Source organism: Tripterygium wilfordii, chromosome 6 (assembly GCF_013401445.1).
Source record: "Tripterygium wilfordii isolate XIE 37 chromosome 6, ASM1340144v1, whole genome shotgun sequence".
In the NCBI taxonomy this organism is placed as follows: Eukaryota; Viridiplantae; Streptophyta; class Magnoliopsida; order Celastrales; family Celastraceae; genus Tripterygium; species Tripterygium wilfordii.
Window position 1 is genome coordinate 9,653,553 of NC_052237.1, and position 20,889 is coordinate 9,674,441.

A 20,889-nucleotide genomic window follows, 5' to 3' on the forward strand; every position below is an offset into this window, starting at 1 on the left:
GTGCATGCCTGCGGTCAGCATCCTTCTTACAAAGTAGCGGATGTATCAGCCTTTCCACCGATGTCTTATATCAGTTAGGAAGACATTCAACATTAAAAGTCTGAGGATAACAATGTGCATCACTACTTTGTAACTACACATCCCTCCCTTCTCATAATGATAGAAGCATAAGTCATCTGCCAGAGATCATTGAGCATTCCGTATCCCTTTTATCTCCTTCAAATTTGGTGTCAGAGATCAATTTGGCTTCTTATTGCTACAACACTTGGCATACATATCGGCCAAAGCATTTGCAAGGAGATCATCAAATTGACTCTTGATGATATAGCCATGCAGCTCTTTTCCCATTGTCAATGCTCGCAAATCACCACAGGCAGGAAGAAGTACCTTAAACGTAATTAAACACGGTCGAATGCCTTCCACCAGCATTTCATGAAAAAGTTCAAAAGCCACTTCCAGCTGCATATTATAAACATGACCTGCTATCAAAGCATTCCAAGAAGCAATAGTTTTATCCTCGATTCTCTTGAATACTTTAGTTGCTGCATTGATATCATGACATTTCGCGTACATGTCAACCAATCCAGTTGAGATGTAATTGTTGCGCTCGAAAGCTTTTTTCAGTAAGTATCCATGGAGTTCCTTCCCTTGACGCTGAAGTTTAAGATCAGCACAAGCAGCAAGAGCACCAGTAAAAGTAATAGAGTTTGGTTGGACCAACACATGCCCAACGTCACCTAAACAGCTACTAGAAGGAGAAAGCACGATTCTAAACAATTTTAGAGCTTCATAAGCAAGTCCAGATTGTTGAAAACCCGAAATCAAAACATTAAAAGTAACAACATCTGGGCTTACCCCCATCTGATTCATTTCTGACAGTAAGTCATACGCTGCACTAATTTGCCCTTCTCCTGCATATTGGGCAATAATGTTATTAAAGATGACCACATCAGGTTTAAAGTTGTCGTTTCCCATCATCTTAAGAAGCCTTAATGCCTTTTCCTTGTTTCCTCCTCCTCCATTCAGATAAGCCGCAATTACCGCATTCCCTATTTCAGTGTTTTTGTTCTTGGCTCTTAAAAACACGTTCTCTGCATAGCTATTCCTCCCACATTTTGAATACATCTCAATTAACAATGCTTCCAGATGACTGTTGTCGCTAAACTGACGTTTAAGAGCATATCCATGAAATGCCCTGCCCAAATTGAAATATCTTAGTCCTGCACAAGCTGGTAGAAGGCTTATAGTTGTAACAAAATCCGGATATTCTGGAAACTCTAACATCCTTTTGAATACATTTAAACCTTCATCAAAATATCCACTTTGAACAAAACCTGAGATAATACCATTCCAAGAATTGATTGTTGGTCGATGTCCTTTCTTTTGCATCTCCTCAAAGTACTGGAGAGCCAAACCAATCTCTCCATTCCGAGCGAACCTCGATATCATTGTATTCCAAGTTATTACATCAGGTTTCACTCCATTCACTTCCATTGACTGAAAAAGTGACATAGCCTCATCATAAAGGCCATCATCCATGTAAGCTGAAGCAAGGGCAGTCCATGAAACAACATCTTTTTCTGTCATTGTATCAAAAACACTGGTTGAATATCCCAAATTCCTGCAGTTCGCATACAAGTCAATAAACGCATTCCCAATAAATACATCGGAGTTCAGTCCCTTCCTTATCACATACCCATGAATCATTTTGCCACTCCTTATCATCTGCATTGCTGAACATGCCTTTAGAATTGTGGGTATCATATATTCATCAGGTAGCAAACCCACATCAACCATTGAACTGAACACGGAGAAAAGATCTTCCCATTGCCCCGATCGACAGTATGAACCAATCACTGCCGCATAGGAAGGAAGCGTTTTCTCCGGCATTTCGTCAAACAGCTTTCGGCCGCATTCTAAAAAAGCATTATTCCTTATATACATTATCGCCAGCTTGTTCCCAATCAAATTATTCATTCTAAGAGCATTCAATTTCACAAATTGAGCATGGATTTGTCTACAATCAGAGAAAGAATTACCGTTGAACAGATAAAGATAGAGAGAAAGAAGGTGATCGACCTCAATTTGAACATCGTACTTAACAGTTGTTCGAACTGCGTTTTGGGTGATTGAAGAAACATGGGCTTTTGGAGTTTTACCAACTGATATTGCTCCACCTTTCCTTCCACAAAATGTAGACGTTGAAGCTCGAAATTTGAAGTTGGGTGTCCGGCAGATGTTGAAATTTTGAGAGTGATCATTGAAAGAATGACAGGGAAGTAAACCACTTCGCAGGGCAGCCATATCTAACTAGAAAATCAATAACCTAGAAAGAAGAGAAGATAAAGTCTGGTGAAAAAGAAAATAAATAAAAATACTGAAACTGAAACTGAAACTGAAACTGAAACAACGAGTAGGGAGAGACCGGAGAGGACAGCGCATGCCTTCTATTTGTTGCGCGAACCGAAATATTTGGACTTCTGATCCACTCCGCTTTGTTGAACCGGCCGGTCCAGTTTATTTACTTATTTTAGAGGTACATCATTCCTGGTCTTCTCCTGTGGAAAGGTCCTCTCAATGCTCTAATGCTTGCCCTTTCAACAAATTTTATGATAAACAATAATGTCCTCTCGTATTATGAAAATGTCCTCTCAATGGTCTAATGTCCGCACTCTCAACAAATTTTACGATAAACAATAATGGAATGTCTAGGTAACTAGGTTTTCGTCTTTTGAAGATGGAAGAAAAGATAAAGCTGATTATTAAACGGGTCGTTAGCTTGGAATGATAGAGATTATAGTCGACATTGATTTATCTTAACATCTCTAATTCAAAACCAAACATGACACTTTTGTTTGATTCGGCTCCTTATAATTAAGATAATATGAAAAGGAAATAGAATATAAATATTTTGAAATTGGAAATAATTTTTAAATTTTTTTAATAAAATATAATAACAGAAAAAGGTAACCTAGATTTCTTAACGAAAATGCTTGGTGTATATAATTTTAGTATCCATAATTATCCATAATATAAGTAACATTTACTAAATTAAAAAGAATAAATAAAAAATGATAATCCACTTTTATCTACTTTTCCCGCCTCTCTCTCATAATGGTTCCTTTTTGTCCTTTTTCATCTTTCTTCTATTTCTCTCTCATCGTGGTTTTTTTTTTTGTCGTTTCAATCTCACTTTCTTCTCTCTATTTTTTCCTCTCAGATGCAACATTTGCGAGCAAAAATGGAGCAGTGATTTTGTTATAAATTTTGTGAGGTTCATTTAGGATTTCATGTTGGTGATTATTGTGGAAGAAGTTGTCAATGTTTTTTTTGGGTATTCTATCAATAAAGAGATTAGAAGATGTCTCTTCGGTTCACTGAATATTCGACATGAGCCTTGCCCTATTTGATCTACAAGCGCAAACGACAGATATTAAAATGTCACGAATTTATACATGTTGGACAACGAATGCAAAGTTTACTCATTAGTGACTTCTTACATTGACTGTGTAATTAATTACATTCAAAGTGTAATAAGACACTGTCAAGCTTACTAAGCCACAAATGCCAAATTTAGTCACAAGTGTTATAATATTGACAGTATAACATTTACATATAAAGTGTAACAAGCCCCTGTCAAACTAAATAAGCCAACACTGTCAAGATCTTAAAGGCCAATGAAAACTCAAACCGAAATCTCAAATACCCATGAAAACCCAAACAAAACCCAAACCAAAATCTCAAATACCCATCAAGTTGGGTCTCCATTTATCGGTGGCCGTTTCGGTCGACGAAGGGTTGAGCTAGATGCTCCTCAACTAGGGGAGTCCTTTAGTGGCGTCGGGTTGACAAACCAACATCGGAATCAGCTGGATTGATGCTTTTTGTCTAGCGGTTACCCGCGACTTCATGGAGATCCATCATTGGCCATGAGAGAGGAGAGAGAGAATTGAAATCTGAAGAGAATAAGAGTGATTTTAAGAGCTTGATTTTTTATTCTTAAACTTGTCAACGTGAACTTGCCTAGGTGGAATGCCACCTAGTTATGAATCATTGTGATTTATTTTCTATGCACATGAATCACTACCGACTTCTTAATTAATAAGTCATCCGAGAATGGGAGGTAATCTAGTTGGTCAGGTTATCTGTCCAGGACCTTGAGGTCCAGAGTTCCATTCTCACCAGGGGGTTGGGATTTTGATAGTTTTCATCCGCTGTGGTGGCCTTCATGCCCCTTGGACATGGCTTAACGTGTGTATGGCCTCTGAGCCTTTAAAAAAACAAATTAGTAAGTCATCCTTCAAAATATCATTCATCCAATGTGGAAAATCAGCAAGTCATGCACTAGTTTATTCTTTTAGCAATGGAAGGGACAATCTTCACTGACAAAGAAATTCATTAACTGTTTACTTCCTAATCCATTTGTGTAATATAGCTAGTTCCATAATATGTGTACTAAATGAATAAATAATTAGTCATCCTACCAAATAATCAGTAAAAAATCATGTAAAATGAACCATTTACAAGTCACTAATACATACATATTTGTTTAGAGTATTTTTACAACTTTCTAATGAAATTCTATTGACACGAAATTACGCTACTAAGTGTTGAGAAAATATCTCACATCGTTAAAATAAAGATATAATGGACACGTTATAAGTCGATGATTTTCTTAATTGTTTCCTAACACCAAGGTGTGCCAATGCAATGTATATATCATTGTGCAGTAAATGATTGCCATAAACAAGGTTTTCAAAATCGGGATATTATGTAAGATCGATGGAAGACATGCAAAATCGAATCGTAAAATCGTAAGATTTTATAAAATTTAAAAAATAAATGTAAAATAATTTAATTATTTATTTCTAAATAAATAATTAACTTGATATAATATACTATAGTTTATAGCTAATAAAAAGTTCAAAAATGTGATTATTATTTATTTATAGACATGTTAATATTTCATAAAATTGTAATTTTTTAAAACCTCCAGAGAACTATGAAAAACAAACACAATAATTGTGTACGATTATATCATGTTTATAAATTAGAATCAATTTTTCAACAAAACTAGGATTGGAAACATAAACACATGATTAGTAGACCACAACCCATAAACCCATGAGTCTATGAAGGTTAAAATCGGTAAGATTGGATAAAATCGTAAGGTAAGATCGATGGATTTTATCAATTTTTAGATTTTACATCGATTCGAATAATTTTGATTACCTAAGCGTAAGATCATACGATCAAAATCAGGACTTTTGACAACCATGGCCATAAATATTAAGAGCAGTAACACCAATTTGATGCTCATGCTACACCATTCATTGTTTTTTGATTACAAAGGAAAGAGATGGCAGAGACTCGAACTCGAACTTCTATAAGAAATCACACTTGAGTGTCATTTGACCTGTTCGTGGTTTTCGCACCATTCAATATTCAGTTGCACACAATAATTAAGGCTGCATTTCGTTTTTGTATACCTCTTCTTGGCATCTTTGTTTATCGAATGAATTTCTTCTTCACCCCATAAACTGATATAGAACCCTTGAGGGGAGGCAAACCATGAATTTCCGGCAAGGGACAAAAAGGCAGGAGATACATCTTTCAACTTTCAAAGTGAGAGACAGGGACACCCACAAACCCCAATTTAATTTTCTGATATTTTTTTTTTAATTTCCTGATACCCAAAAAAAGGGGATTGGAATTTGCAAAAGAAAATTTAATTATGAGTGAGAGAAGGATAGGAAGAAAGAAAGAGGAAGGGAAGCAGACATTATTGTCAGGAAGAAAGATATGCTTTTGAAGCTGCTTTCTGGGTCAACTCCATTAGTCCATTGCTTTGAAAGTGAACCGAATCGGACAAAAGCTTTTTCAATGAAGGCAAAGAGAGAAGAGGCTTTTGAAATAAAAGTTGGCAAAGTGCAGGAATCTCACAGTGACAGTACCCTCATCCCTGACTAAGCCTCCTCCCTTTTCATCATTATTTAGCAACTAGAATGATTAGTCATTTCCACCATCAAAACTAGAACCACAGTCACCTACATGCATGTATTCAAAAATAGAGAATCCTAATAGAGATTTGATTATGATGTTCTTCTAACAAGAGAACAAAAGTATCTTCCAATCTAGCACTCGACTCGAGTGGATGAGACCACAAATTTATGTAGGATAAATTTGATGATACTAGGTGAACTTTCGAGTGGCGAATGAACTTACTATTATAAATCTCACGTCGTTCAAGAGAAATAAGTATGATACATAATATAATAGATGAAGTTTTCTAACTAGTAAAAAACATTTTTTTCTAGGTTACACTAAGAAAACAAAGTCGTGCGAGCTGACCCCAAGTGGACAATGTGTTTAGTAACAAAAGTTATTCTTATGTCAAACTAGTTTGAGTTGATGTTGGGTTTAGGAAGACAAAGTCGTATGGGCTAGTATGAGTTGTCTCAAAGTAGACAACATATTAATAACTAGCATTTTCCTAGGTTAAACTAGTATGGACTAATGTTAGGTCTAATAAGATAAAGTCGTACGAGTTAATATGAACTGACTCAAAACAGACAAAGTGTTAGTAGTTCAGAGAGAAGTAAGAAGAAGAAGGCATATGTCAATAAAAAAAAATAAAGAAATAAAATAAATAAGAGAACCCCAAGAAATGATTTTTCTACCGAGTAAATTCTTTTTTTTTGGATTAAATTACATTAATCTATATCTCTCTCTTGTTAATTGTTATCTACCTATGACTGCAAAGATCCAAGAGCTTCTTTCTTGCTTCAACAATCTCATCAACGAAATCATCAAGTTGAGCAGCAAAATTATCAGCACCAGATCTCAACACTCCAAAACACCCCCTCAACTTCTCCACACTCTCTCTAATCCCCACCTCCTCTTCCCACTCCAAAACTCCACCTCCACACCTCCTCTCCAGTTCCTCTCTCAGCTCCTCCATGGCCACCTTTGACCGCCTGAACTCGTGCATCAGTATCCCTGGCAGGCCACTCATTTGCTCTATCTCCGCCGCCACCCTCTGCTGCAACCTCGCCGTTGATATCATAAACGCCGACCCGGAGAACAAACACCCCTCGCATCCTCCTCTGACGAAACTCGATTCCGGCCAACAGTACACCACTCCGTACAGCAATATCATTAGAAGTAGAGAACTCACGTTCCTCATTGCGTATAGAACTCCTCGGAATCCATTGAAGGCGTTCAGTTTTGATTCCACAATCACTTTCTCGTCGAAACGCAAAGAGAGTGGCTGGATTCTTGTTTCCATTAAACCTCTGTTCTCCTCCTCCAATCCGACTGCTTCTCTGCGACACCCTGAAATCGCCCTAATCACCTGCTTCAGTTAAACAATCAGTCAGATCATTCAACACAAACAAAAACCCAAATGATCGAGAGAGTGAATTTGGATTTTCTGAGATGAATGAACCTGTCTGGAGAGTTGGGTGCTAAGGCGGGGATGATTGTCAAGAGAGTTTGTGATGTTGAATCCTGCAGAGTAATAATTTTCCATCCCAGAAATACCCGATTTGAGGACATGATAGGCTTCCCAGAGCTTGGAACTCTCGTCCATGTATTCATCAAGCCACTTATCACCGACTGGCAAATGGAGTTTCTGGACAAGAAGGGTCAATTGGGAGTGAGAGGATCTGAGGAGAGAAAGCACTCTCTGGAGGAATTGGATTGACATGAAATTGTTTGAAAGATAAACCCTTTCGAGATCATCGATGCCTCTGGTGAGAAAAGAGTAGAAGCCATTGACAGAGTTTGTTGAAGAAGGATCCATTGTTGAAAGAATGAAGAAAGAAAGAAGCACAAGATGGTTAAAAAGTTAGGATTGGAAAAAAGGTTATATGGAGGAAGAGAAGGAATATCTTAGAAGCTCAGGTTTCTAAGGTAGAAAAGGATTGTTGGGTTGGGAGCAATGATGGGTGTTTCCCATACAAGAGAAAGGATGATTGGTAATATGCCATTTTCATATGTTTAATGGACTCTCAAAGCATACCAAGGGAAGAGGGTTTTATATGCTACTATCCAATTTTAATTTTCATTGTTTAATGGACCTTTTGGTTCTATACAATACATACATTTTATTCTTCTAATTCTTCTATATCATCAAGGAATCCTCACAGTTTCTGAGTTCGAATCCCGCTGGGTAAAAAAGTATGGGTATCATTTATCCTGTAATTCCGAACCCCCACAATGCCTCTTCATTCTAAATCCTATCTACGTCTCTGCCTATGAAATTTTATGTATGTAAAAAAATAAATCTTCTATATCAGCAAATGAGAATCATCAAAATGTTTTCTTTGAGATTTGGTGTTGTTTTGGCTTATTATTTCCTTCTTTTCTTCCTCAAGCAACTGACTTAATTTGTTCATTTAATCCCCCTCTATTTCTATTGAAATTTGTGGGTTTACTTCTCCTAGATGTTTCTTGTGTTCTGTTGATTTTTACAACAAAAGAGAATTGAAAATGATGAGGTTATGTATGTGTACACACTTGACTAACCTTCTATAATGCCAAAATAAATAAAAATTTTTTTTTTTTTTTTGCATCAAATAATGGATATTTTCAAACAAACACACATAAAAGACATGATTTTTATACATTTTTATTCCTCCAATTTTGCTTATAAACTAATATGACATTTGGATCTCAAATATTTTTCATTTGGCCAAATGGGTTCCTCTCTAATAATTAATCAGCAACAATAGAATGTTCAAACGTGTGGCAACCGTTTCTATTCATTCTCTTGGTATACACTAAATTACATTATAAAATTGAACACCCTTTATATAATTTAATTATTTTATTATCTATATATGTGTTGTGTATAGATATATGTCAATTTTATAGCTAGAGCCTGCAGGAGAGTGGGGACAATGAAATCTTATAGATATATTGGGAGTGTTTTTTTTTTATATATATATATATAGAAACAATGGTAGTTTATTGAATTAGTAAATGAGAACATACGTCAATTAAGGAGGAAAAAAACAATCTGAGAACTCCTCAAGCCAAACTCGAAGAGCACCACAATTTTTGGAATTTTTAATCAATTGGTGAACTACTTTTATTACAATTCTTAGATGCATAGTTAAAATGTTCCACACCCGGAGATTCGCTCAATAAATTTACTACATCAATTATATGACCGTACTAAGAAAAATTGTATGTCGAAGATTTGATTGTCGAAATCACAATAGATGAATCCGTCTCAATGTTAAATTAAAATAAAAATTGGATTACAGTATGCTCGTTGATTTTTGGAGAATGAGACATTTTTAAGAGTGTTGGTTTTTACGGTTTTTTTTTTCATTGGAGAGTGAAGAGGAGACTTAGCATTATTTAAGAAAATTCATTCATATTTTTCTTTTTTGAAATACCATTGAGAAATTTGTTTCTCATTGGAATTGAATCTTGAATACACATATGTCTAACCCAATCGATTGCCAACTGAACCATCGTTCGTTGATAGAAATTCATTGATATGGGCACCCATTATCTTTGATCAAGGAAGCTCACCTACTTTCAATGTATAATAGATATTCTTGGTTTCTCCATTTATTAAGAAAAAGGAATAATTGTGGTCTTTGTTTTAGTTCTTGCTGATCAAATAGGTCCCCCCACATTAATTTTACAAACAAATTATTAACAATTCCTCTCTCATTTGCCTTCTCTATTAATTTGATTGAATTAGGAATTCAAACTTAATTCATTTAGGTATCTTGATGAATGATGGGGGTTATTTTCTTTATTTTATCAAGGATTTAGAATTTTTTATTTGAAAATATAAATAAACAAAAAAAGAATCTTAATATATTTACTTTTATTACAATTATTTTTCACAAATTTAATTTTTCAGATGTTCTTATGCACCATTTTAGGCAGGCAAGGACAATTAAGACAAGTAATTTTGTTCACATTACAGGTCATAACAGTTAAGATGAACTGAACAGCCAAGGAGCAACCCAATTCCCATGTTTGCTAATCGAACAAAAACATTTTCTAGGAATCCAAACACTGTCAAGTAAAATTGGGTATCTGCAGATTTAGAATCTAGTTTTTTTTTCCTTATTATTATTATTATTGTTTAGAATCTAGTTGGTGGGGTAAGGGAGTGTTTGGTTATGTATAGTAAAAAAAAATTGCCATTTCAACAAACAAAATAGTAATGAGAGCCTGAAAATGTTCGATTTAATACTCTATAATTTCAGCAAACTAGAAAACATTTGTATTTATGGCAAGAAAGTTTCATTTTCTTTCTTAATGGTTATTGGGTGGAAACAACTGGATGGTCCAAGATGAAAATGATATATACACAGGAATAATTGTTTTCATAATATTATATAAATGCAAAGAAAATAAAAGAAAAAAGGTAGCATTGAAGAAATAAAGAGGGAATAATTACAATTGGTTCACAAATTAGGGTTGATATGCATAGACTCAAGGACGGAGGGAGGGGGACTGCAATGGGCTGTAGCCCAGTGCAGGTTTTTGAAAAAAAAAATACAGTTATACATATATAGATATCAGATATGGTTATCCGCCATGGATGTTTGCAAGGGAGTTTTCTCAAGCTTCTCTTCTACACGTCTAGGTTTGGTTAGTTTTCGAGAAGGTGAGATTTTTTTGGTTGTATTGGGCTCTTTCATATTGGGCTTGACTTTGAATCTCTTGTAGTCTATTTATATTGGTATTGCAGCCCATCTCTTTCAACTTCATAGTTTGGCCCACTAAATAGATTAGATTCAAACTGAATTGTATTTATCAAGTCAAATTAGAATATATTTTATTATTAAGGTTACTTTACCGTTAGCTTGTACAGATACAAATATTTGCACTCTCTCTATCGTCTCTCTGCTATCTTCTTCTTTTACCTTATCTCCTTCTCACTTCTTCTAAAACCTGCTATCAAGTTTACATGCCATTGCATTTTAATTTGGAAGATAATATTGTAACTAGTACTAAAAAAAAATTAGAGGGCGCTGCCCCCGAGCCTCCATCAACTTTTCGTAGCCTCTATTCCTGGCTCTGCCCCTATACATAGTCTTGGGAAGTTGGGTTATGCCATTAATTTATAATTAGAGACAAGTTTTGTGTTTCAATGCAAAGTGATCTTGCTATCCCAAATATTATGTCAACATGCTAATGTACACTTGCATTTAGCTTTTAAGTGTTAAAGGGATGAGGATAGCCTATTGCGACCATTTGGAGTAGCACATTTGTGGTTACGCATTGGGTTTCGGTCAACTTATCATAACTGCGCCAGATGAGAGATTTATGTGTGCGTAGGTCTAGAGGTCCGAGTTTAGACACATATCGGATATCCAAAGAAAAGGTTTGTATGATGTCGTTCTCAGTTAAAAAAAAATGATCTCAAGGACTTTCCCATGATCAACATTTTTCAATATATATAATGTTGACATGACAAAGAGTTTTGGTACTCAATGGTTACCTAAGATGGGCACCCCAATTGCTTATATTCTTGATTCAACACTTTAGCCTTCTCTAGCTACCATAATGACATAAGCTTCAAAACAAATATTTAAAGTACAATAATTAATATATATCTATAAATATCGGTCCTACGCTCGAACACCCACTTTATATATACATTTTTCACGTTAAATTTGATTTTTGTTTCGAACAAAAAAATACATTAGTTTTGATTTACAAGACAAAACCATTTATTTTTGGCCCAATAAAATATTCAAATACATAAAATATTAGTACTAATGGTGTCAAAATCAAAATGTTAGTGGGTCAATTTCAAAATTACTATATATTTATATGGAAAAAGAAAAAAACTTCAGCGGAGTCAATTGACCCCTCTCTATGCTGTGAGTCCGCCCCTGATTCCAAATCCCACCCCAATTCCTTCCCACGCCCATCTCACCTTCTTTACAACCGTTGATTTTAATACAGATCATTAAGGTGTTAACATATTAATCTCCCATGAAGAAAAAAAAAAAAGGATGGGATCCCATCCATTTTTTTGGTGGGATTTGGAAAATTCCCTCTCCTTTTTTCCTATTTTCATCTGAGACTTTAGATACCAACAAACACCAAATGATCGGGGCATAAATTAAGGATAATTTTCTAACCAATGATTTAAGTGAAATGACAAGGATAATCAGATGAAGCAAACATTAATATTTTGCACCGCTTGACATTTCCCCTGCTTTTTGTTCATGAAATTCAGCTATTCTTGTTAGACCGAGCCCATTGTTTCCAATTTTCATTGCGACTTCATACAAATGCCAACAATGTTAGCTCAACCCAGAAAAACACCATGCGAACCACCCACCCGCCCACATATATGACAGAGGTGGATACGGGACTTCAAAATCCAAAGCTTGTTTTCCATTAATTTCTTGAAGAGTATCATATCTACAGGTTTTTTCTTTTTCCCCCTATCTTTCTGTAGTACACAATACCATGTGAATTCATACCTCCCCGAGGGACAGAGAGACAGTGTGATAAAAATTATGGCTCATTGCCTATTCCCTATTGTGCATCTTCATCAGTGTCTAGTTCAAGGCCCTCTGCAGCTAAGAGCTGACTAATAACTTTTTTCTTTTCTTCCTCGGCTTTCTTCCGCATCAAGTCCCTTTTCTTCAGCACAAGCGTGTGACGTTTGAGAGTGTTGTTGAAATATTCCACAGAAGCCTTTTTTTCTTTTGCCAGAATTCTTCGCTCTTCTTCAGGATCAATCTGATGTTCCAGTGAAACACAAAAATTTTAAAATACACATCATATCATAACAAGCATCCATAGCCAAGAAACTGGGTGCATGATTTGTTCCCGTCGATAGTCACAATTTCAAAGAAAATTCCCGCAACTCTAATCACTAACAGTGTCTAACAACATTTACTATGGTGATACATCAACAGAAAATAGTTCAAATGAATTACCCAGCTACAAGTTGCCATTACTAAGAGCAAACAATTTCCAGGAAGTCATATTTTAGTTTTTATCAACTAAAATAAATATTTTTAGCTTATTAAAAGCACTTACCCATTGATCTAAATAACAATGAGAAAGATTTGGTGTATATTTTTGTCAAATTTGGCTCATAAGTAGCCCATACACTCTCTCTAGAAGGACCTATTAGAGAGAGGAGAGGGAACCCCTTATAAGCCTATCAATTTTACTCAAACTTATCAATGTGGGACTTTTACACTTTAACACTCCCCCTCACATGTGGGCTCATCAACAATCACCATCTCATACTCCGAAATACCTTTGAACGAGAGAGGCGGCGAGCACGTAGATTGATCTCACGCTGTTGCTGCTCTGCCCAAGCTACAATGGCCATATCACCCCGCTGATCAAAAGCTTTTCGCTTTTTCATTAGCCACTCCATCCATGCTTGAGATGCCTGGTAGAACAATAGACACATGAATATGATAAGCTTAACTAAGAATGGATTGAGAATAAATAATCTGAATATAAAGACAACCTTTTATATAAAGAAAAAAAAGGTTTTATATAAAGAGCTCTCTATCTCACGGGCACCAACCACAAACACTATTCATAAAAAGTTCATACTAGATTAACATGAAAACTACAAGCTCATGGTTAAAAATTTATTCCCACATGGTTCCTTGGAAGCTCAGAAACTACGTGAGAGTGCAACAATTTCGGAACAATATCAAGTTATCAACTCTTGGAGCCATATATACTAAGCTCAAACTTTAGGCAACTCACAACTAGGTAGAGAAAAGTGGTTGGTAGTTAGGAGAAATATTGGTTATCTTCTGAGAAAAAGCTAAGAAATTCAATATCACTAAAGCACCAACTATATGCCCATAGAGAATGTTATGGCATTTATTGCATCTTTGTGGTATACCTCCATAAAAAATACAATAAGAATAAACTTATGTCATACCTTCATTGGATTGACTCGGTTATCGATTTCATATTGCCTTCGTTTGTCCTGATCTAATAGCAATTCATATGCAGCTTGAATCTTGATGAATCTAGCCTCAGCCGTTTCCCCTTCCTCGAGGCTTCCTCTGCCATCATAAACTTAGCACACACAAAACAAACAGATGAGTTCAGGTGCCTTAAAAAGATGCAAACTTTCTATGCATGTAGGCCTGTATTTCTTCTTAACCCAATAAACCACAGACACTGCTCACAAGGAATTTTAATAAATTAAGAACACTTGAAAGAAGAACAGACCATCAGGATGATAGAATTTGGCCAAGCGCCGGTAAGCAACCTTTATTTCCTCATCATCAGCATCCCTTTCTAACTCTGCATTTGGCAATAAAATAGTATTAGAAATCCTAATCAATCACAATATAGACATATACGGTTAACCGTTAACCCCCACATCACAAAATCAATTCCTTGGGGTTGGGGACTTCAGTACTGCTAACATCTTCGCAAAGCATAATACAGCAAACAAACAAAAACTGTAAAAAGTAATCAATTCGAACAATGATTAAAAGCTTATATCCAATTCTCGAAACACTAAATTGTACCATCAGTGAGTACAAACACTCTTTCACATCCATCAATATTCAATTCTACTAGGAAACTCCTAAACGAGAACTGAAACAAGTGCATGCAAACAAGCCAGAAACAAAAACCAAATTATCGAATCAGTTCATTCCATTTGTAAGATTTCATTTCAATTGCATAATTTTTTTTTTTTTTAAAAATGACCAACAGAAACCTAGGGTTTCGTAGGGAGATTTCTGGTCGCTCCAATTGGATGCCCTAACAGCAGTTCTCCTTTGATTGACGCGAAACCAAGGACGATCCCCTTTTGATTCAAGCCAAGGAATAAACAGCGACGGCCTGTGATTGAGGTTCTTGTATGGAACCCTGACGAAAGATCGAGCTTCATGTCTGTAACATAAGACGGTAGAGAAGACAGTGTGCGGCCGACAGATTGCTCTCAAATTATTCATCTCTCAGTAATTCTCCTCCCAAAATATCGTAATTTCTAGATCCGATTGAACGAGATGGGAACCCGAGTCAGAGGAAATCAAGTTTTGGATCTAGCAACGGTGGTTTTTGTCAAGTGTTTGATTGAATATTCAAAGGCGTTAAGGAAGCGACGAAGAGGGCAGACCTTTCTGACGATGGGGAATGAATCTCCTCCAGCTTTTTTTCGCAATTTTATTTTATTTTTTTCCCGTTAATTATTTCTCTTTATTTTTCCCGGGAAATTTTGTGGACGGTTAGGGTTCTGAACTGGATTTTGACGGTTGGCCTGTTAGATTACCATATTACCCATCGTCTAAACTAAAAATGTCAGGGAAAAAAATCAGAGTGTTCTTCTCAATACAACGGGCACACTTGGTCAATAATTCAAGGCGTCCTTCAAATTACCCACTTTAAGCTTTTGACTTAATCATAAGAAACATCAGTTATATCTCCGAAATTTGGATCAATTTTTAAATCGGATAAATTTTTTGTATTTAAACCCAGATTCAATTTTAAACCGAATAAAGATTTAATGTTTGAACCCGAATTTTGACGATATAAATGATATCCAAACTTCGTTTAATCCGAGTCGAACAAATTCGATCATCCAAACTACACAACTAATGATTTTCCACACAAGAACCATTCACTTTTATAAACCTCAAGTATACATATAGGAAAGTAATCAACAAGAAGTAGGTAATACTTAATAGAGGCTACAGCAATCCATCCAAACATGAGGCTTGCATTCAAATACAATTTCCAGCAAAGTGCTCTATAGATTCTAACCTCATCTATATACTACCTAATTTTAGTCCAAGAACACAGGTTTTTAGGCTTCATATTTACACCTGATGTTTTTGGAGATCCTTCAAACAAGTACTAGCTATTAAGACGTTTTTCCTTATTCCCTTTAACAAACTACACCCATGCGCTTTCCGAAGCAGCTGGGACGATGGTGAATGAGACCAGGAAATAGTGATTTGGGTTCTCCAACAATTTCCGGTTATGCAGGTTCATGAGGGCAAGCAGTCCAAATCGAACTGAGAGCACGAAGACGGTGAAAGTACTCCCCCAAGGCAAGTAACCCTCGAGCTGATTGGCGAACAGTTAGGATCCGAGACATTTGCTGGAGAGTTTGTTGCCGAAGGTGATCTGCCTGTATTGGGCGAGCAACAAGTGGTGCAGTGAAATAAATAAGAGATTCAGGCAATGCAGTCCAGTTACATAAGACTAACATTTCTTGAAAAATTTCTATCAACTGTATACTTCTGTTCCTACCATTTATCAATGCAAGAGGAACTTGACAGTTGACACCATGGTTTCGTTTCAAATAACACTCATCGCAAAAGGAGTGAAGAATTGGACATAAATCTTATTTAAGAGGGCAATATCCTAATAACTCTTTAAGATAATAGTCTATTGATCAATTGATCAAGAAAATTGTTAAATTAATATCATCTCGAGTCTTTAAATATATTAAAATGCTACCCTCTTCAGAGGGTAAACTTATGTATCCGTTATTAACTTTTAATTCTCCTCCACTTCAAACATCACAATCATTGAACATACTGATTTTGTAAGAGTTGGTTTTGTAGCTCCAATTGCCCTTAAAATTTAGAAAAGAATTCGTGAATCATAAAGGGGACTGCAGCAATTATGTGCATCAACACCAACTTGATAGAAAAATATGATAGCTTACTTGGTTTGCAAAGCCCTCTAGTCCTTCCAACTTCTCCATTGCGGCAATCATCTGAGAGTCATAACTTCCAGCCCCCATCAAATCAATAGCTGTGCTCTGGACCAGACTCTGCTGGAGTTTTTCAATTCCTTGTGAGAGAGCATCTTCAGCTTGCTGAGAAGATTGTCGCAAGTTACAGACTTCCAGATGTTGTTGCTCAGTCAAAGGCTCCAGCTGCGGCATAAGAACCTAAAGGACCAGAATCATAAGGATCGGAATTCATGAAATTGGACTTGCAATTGATCTTCATGAAATCATGATGATAAAAGTAAATGAAGTAAGTTCTAATAATTTATGCATGTGTGTCAGTGTGTGTACATTTGTAGTGCAGTGTGATACCAAAGGTATCAGTGTCAGCAGGAAACACATCAACTGTGACATCTCCAGACACAGGCAGAGGACCTTGGTAGACAAAACTAAAGCACTCCAATGCTCTTTCTAAACAACTTCCTCATAAAAAAATTGAGAGGAAAAAAACCACAATGCATGTTCTTAGACGATCATTGTGGCAACAGCAAATAATATGAGAGATCCATGCATAAGAAATTTCATTAAAGTACTCAAAAGGCTCGCCATTTCCACAACCTAGAAAGCTGAGCCAAATATGTCTAGGGACCTTAACATTTGGACCGCTCAACGGATTCAATTCATTCTTTGATCTGTTCAAAATATACGGATTCAATTTCAAACAAGGAAGGCAAGGCTTGTATGCAAATCCCAAACGAGATTGCATGATGGGATACTGATTAGATATTGAAGTAATTGGACCCCTTCCTACCATTTAAGGCTATTGGCGATGGATGATTCTTCAATATATGAAGGCAAAATCAAATAATTAGGCTTACTGAACTAAGTGTTACATGTAGAAGCTCTGATGGGCGGAAACCTCCAATCCAATGGAAGAAGCGCTCTGCTGATGTCCTCCATGTTCCAGAAACCAAATAAAATACATCCGCCTTTGCAGCATCTGCTTTCATCGCACAAAGTTTGTTATAGTGATTCAAGGCATTTTCCACAAGCATCTGAAGTTCTATGTCAGTTATAGGAGCTTGCAATGCATTTCTAAGTTCACGGATCTGTTTTTGTTGCTCCTCAACCCAGTGCGCATATTGCATCTCAAATGCAACAATCCCTGAAAATTTTAAGTTTGAGATGATATTCAGAATACAACAGAATGTAAACATAAGACATTTGATAGATGAAAATGCTCTGTGAGAAAAACTTGTTCTATTACATTGGTAATAGATCTTTAAAAAGGGAAAAAAATTCTGCCAGCTTGAATATCAATATGCCTCAAGTATGAATCTTAGGGGTATTTTGAGGGGCATATAAATTATAAACCCTTTTAAAATAATTGACTCTTCAACATGGAGCGAAAATATCTCAGAAGAATAAGTTACGTTTGCATGATTTCAATCAGAAAGTATCTGCCTAAAGAACTGTCAACAAGGACTTGATGCCTTCAAACCAAGAATGGTTAATGCAATCAATAAGATATATAGAAGTGAATGCTGAATAAGAAATGACAAACCTGGGTTTACAGTTCCAGAAAATCCTAACTGACTAGAATTTGATGCACTTGCAACGTACAGACCCTGCATCAAGGCATTCACATAAGGTATTTCGTAGGCTCAACCTATGGAATAATTATTTTTTATAAACAAAATTGATGAAATAATTAAGTAAACAATAATTTTCTCATAACCTGCTGCCTACATCTCTCAAGTTCCTGCTCCAATTGTGCCAGCTTCAAACGGCTTGATTCTAGTTGCTGAACATAGGCCTACAAAGGATAAATGAAATATCAATAACCTCCATATGTCCTAACAATAATGCACCTTTCATTAGTTAGTGCTTTCTACAGAAGTCTATTTCTTTCTACCTTTTTCCTTAAACGACTTTTTCGAGCTGCTTCACGGTTCTGGGCCAAACGTCTTTGTATCTATATGCATACATTGAAAGAAATTCAAATCATTACAAAGGAAGACAAATACGCATTGAAATGTGATATTGCTACTGATATTTCATCAAAACTGGATCACACATATTTTCAATGGAAAATTTATAAGCAGCAGCAATCCACCGTGACTGAAAAAGGATTAAATAATCAGCTTCAAAAATTCTAATGTTCTTTGATAAAAGGGATGGCACTGTGATAGCAGGCAACCTATAAATTTCATGATATATATGCACATACATATATATATAGATAACTACGCCATTGCACCAAACATGCCACATCTGATGGCAACAATGAGTTCCTTGGTTTCATATAATCTTGTGTAAACATACAGCCCAGGAAAACAATGGTGCAGCACAACAGAAAAGAAGAACCTTTCGACCTTGAGAAACAACAAAGACATCCAACATGGTACTAAGCCCAAATTCAACATTGGATATATCCACTTGAAGGGCAATGAGAGGCTCAACTCAACAGCATCTTAAACCGGAATAAGTAGCATATTTAAGAAGACCTTCATGCTGATAAAACAGTATTTTTTTTCTTTCAAAAACATAGAGAGGGAGGGGGGAGTTTTTAGGGCATCTCATCACCTTGGTAGGAGGATTATTTGTTTCTTGATCACTTCTGGAATGTTCTTCTGATTCATGAGAAATATATTCAGGCTGAGAAGTTGAGCCACAAAGATCAGAAAGAGCTCAGCACTAAGAAATTTTTTTGTAGCATCAAATAACCAGAAAGGCAAATATGATGGTATTCACCTTGTTGTCTAGCCTAGTTTCCACCTGTAAAACTGTGGATGGACCTGTATTGGAAATACCATCATCTTTGAAGGTGTCTTCCCACATGGTAATATGGTGGAATGGCTCATAAATGCTCATTCCTCTAAGGGTGGCAAGTTGAGTTGACGGAGAGCTCATACTCCATGAATTGATCAGAAGTTGGAACAAAGAAACACCACCCCCAGCCTCACCACTACCAAAGAGAAAGAAAAGCAGAATAATTTACTCAGCTGCTGCATGATTTCATCACATAGATGTGCTAACAAAACTAAGTTAAACTTCATTTTCTAAAGTAAAAGAAGAAATTCCTACAAAAAAGAAAATATTTAATTGAAGTATGAACATAAAGCTAGGAAATATAGAAGTCGAGCAATAAAATTCCAACAGATGACTGATGACCAGATATTATTTAGATGATCGTCATAAAGTACTCATCAATGAAAAGTTGGCCCCTCGTCTAAAGGCAATTAATAGTATTGCTAGGCCATAAAAAACAGAGCTTGATGCTTTGGTTTAAAGAAATACAAGCAGTTTGGTCAACATGAAGCTCATCCAGGAATATAGTGCAGAAAAAGTATGAGAAAGTGTGCACACACATAGTCTAACCATATTGGCACTGACTAATTATCCTAGAGATTTCATCTAGAATATGAGTTACATAATTTCCATAAGACCAATATAAGGAGTGTTAATCAAAACTCAAATGATGCACAGAAAAACGATCGTTGCTTTATCGAAGAATTGATTATGTCTTTCCTTAACTTCAACCAAATAAGAAGTCAAGATTAAAGTTCTTTATAGTGGAGAACTCAAGAAAGAGAACTGAACAAACTGATGCAATCCTCAGCTTGAAAACGTAAATCCTGCTTCTAATCTGGTACCGCATGAAGTTAAGACGAAGAGACACAATTGCATAGAAACCAAAAACAATAGAAAAATCAATTAATTCCATAAAGGTAGAGCAACTAGGCAGACAGTGCTTGCCTTATATAAAATACTTCAGTCTCAAAAATGGCGCCAAAATCACCTCTCTCTCTTCTATATCAAAAGACTGAAAACAAAGAGCTTCTATTAGCCAAACAATCAGCTTTAACAAGTGATAATGGACAAAATTTACTTGTAAACGCAACAACAGAGCAAACATCGAACAAAATCATAGCTCAAACCGAAATCTTACCGTAAGACCTAGTTGTTAAGTACATAACCATGCAAAATGACTGCGAAGAAGAGCGTTCCCTTTCTCAGTAACCAAACAGGACAAGAAAACGAAAGGCGAAAACTAACCTTCCGATTGAGCGGAAATCTGAAAATCTCTCGAAGTGATTTGAGTCCAAGAAAACCCCAAATTCAACGTGAGTAGCTTATTAAAATAGTTGGTCTCTTCAAAATCACCACCATTGGCATTTACAGCTCGAAAGCAAACACGAAGGAAAAAAAAC

General features: G+C 36.0%; 4 protein-coding genes across 6 annotated transcripts; all 4 read right to left on the reverse strand.

Moving 5' to 3' along the window:
- Positions 1-237: 237 nt before the first annotated feature.
- LOC120000711 (pentatricopeptide repeat-containing protein At1g19720-like) lies at positions 238-2,304 on the reverse strand. The gene has a single exon (XM_038848829.1). The coding sequence runs from the start codon at positions 2,302-2,304 to the stop codon at positions 238-240; it is 2,067 nt and encodes a 688-aa protein (XP_038704757.1).
- A 4,364-nt stretch (positions 2,305-6,668) lies between these two features.
- Positions 6,669-8,306, reverse strand: LOC120000851. Its single transcript, XM_038849011.1, has 2 exons — positions 7,448-8,306; positions 6,669-7,354 (listed from the first exon to the last, which is right to left on the reverse strand). Exons 1-2 carry the CDS (start codon positions 7,802-7,804, stop codon positions 6,746-6,748), a joined length of 966 nt encoding a protein of 321 aa, XP_038704939.1. The 5' UTR covers positions 7,805-8,306; the 3' UTR covers positions 6,669-6,745.
- A 4,051-nt stretch (positions 8,307-12,357) lies between these two features.
- Positions 12,358-15,145, reverse strand: LOC119999661 (dnaJ homolog subfamily C member 8). Its single transcript, XM_038847358.1, has 5 exons — positions 14,711-15,145; positions 14,212-14,286; positions 13,916-14,055; positions 13,268-13,405; positions 12,358-12,738 (listed from the first exon to the last, which is right to left on the reverse strand). The coding sequence occupies exons 1-5, from the start codon at positions 14,946-14,948 to the stop codon at positions 12,532-12,534; spliced, it is 798 nt and encodes a 265-aa protein (XP_038703286.1). The 5' UTR covers positions 14,949-15,145; the 3' UTR covers positions 12,358-12,531.
- Positions 15,146-15,594: 449 nt separating this feature from the next.
- LOC119999848 (transcription factor TGA7) lies at positions 15,595-20,889 on the reverse strand. Of its 3 annotated transcripts, none has more exons than XM_038847616.1 (10): positions 20,735-20,889; positions 20,435-20,501; positions 19,430-19,643; positions 19,262-19,333; positions 18,591-18,650; positions 18,414-18,491; positions 18,240-18,303; positions 17,569-17,840; positions 16,670-16,897; positions 15,595-16,126 (listed from the first exon to the last, which is right to left on the reverse strand). In XM_038847616.1, exons 3-10 carry the CDS (start codon positions 19,586-19,588, stop codon positions 15,974-15,976), a joined length of 1,086 nt encoding a protein of 361 aa, XP_038703544.1. In that variant the 5' UTR covers positions 19,589-19,643; positions 20,435-20,501; positions 20,735-20,889; the 3' UTR covers positions 15,595-15,973. The 3 variants fall into 3 exon arrangements, with proteins under 3 accessions (XP_038703544.1, XP_038703542.1, XP_038703543.1); XM_038847614.1 differs by having other exon boundaries at positions 17,554-17,840; XM_038847615.1 differs by lacking the exon at positions 20,435-20,501 and having other exon boundaries at positions 17,554-17,840.

Coding starts and splice junctions, on each gene's coding strand:
- LOC120000711 (XM_038848829.1), bottom strand. CDS start 2,304: ATGGCTGCCCTGCGAAGTGGTTTACTTCCCTGTCATTCTTTCAATGAT.
- LOC120000851 (XM_038849011.1), bottom strand. CDS start 7,804: ATGGATCCTTCTTCAACAAACTCTGTCAATGGCTTCTACTCTTTTCTC. Junction 7,355..7,447: donor GCACCCAACTCTCCAGACAG/GTTCATTCATCT, acceptor TAACTGAAGCAG/GTGATTAGGGCGATTTCAGG.
- LOC119999661 (XM_038847358.1), bottom strand. CDS start 14,948: ATGAATAATTTGAGAGCAATCTGTCGGCCGCACACTGTCTTCTCTACC. Junction 14,056..14,211: donor CAAATTCTATCATCCTGATG/GTCTGTTCTTCT, acceptor GTGTGTGCTAAG/TTTATGATGGCAGAGGAAGC. Junction 13,406..13,915: donor ACCGAGTCAATCCAATGAAG/GTATGACATAAG, acceptor TTGTTCTACCAG/GCATCTCAAGCATGGATGGA.
- LOC119999848 (XM_038847615.1), bottom strand. CDS start 19,588: ATGAGCTCTCCGTCAACTCAACTTGCCACCCTTAGAGGAATGAGCATT. Junction 18,492..18,590: donor AAAGTCGTTTAAGGAAAAAG/GTAGAAAGAAAT, acceptor TATCCTTTGTAG/GCCTATGTTCAGCAACTAGA. Junction 18,304..18,413: donor TTGAGAGATGTAGGCAGCAG/GTTATGAGAAAA, acceptor GCCTTGATGCAG/GGTCTGTACGTTGCAAGTGC.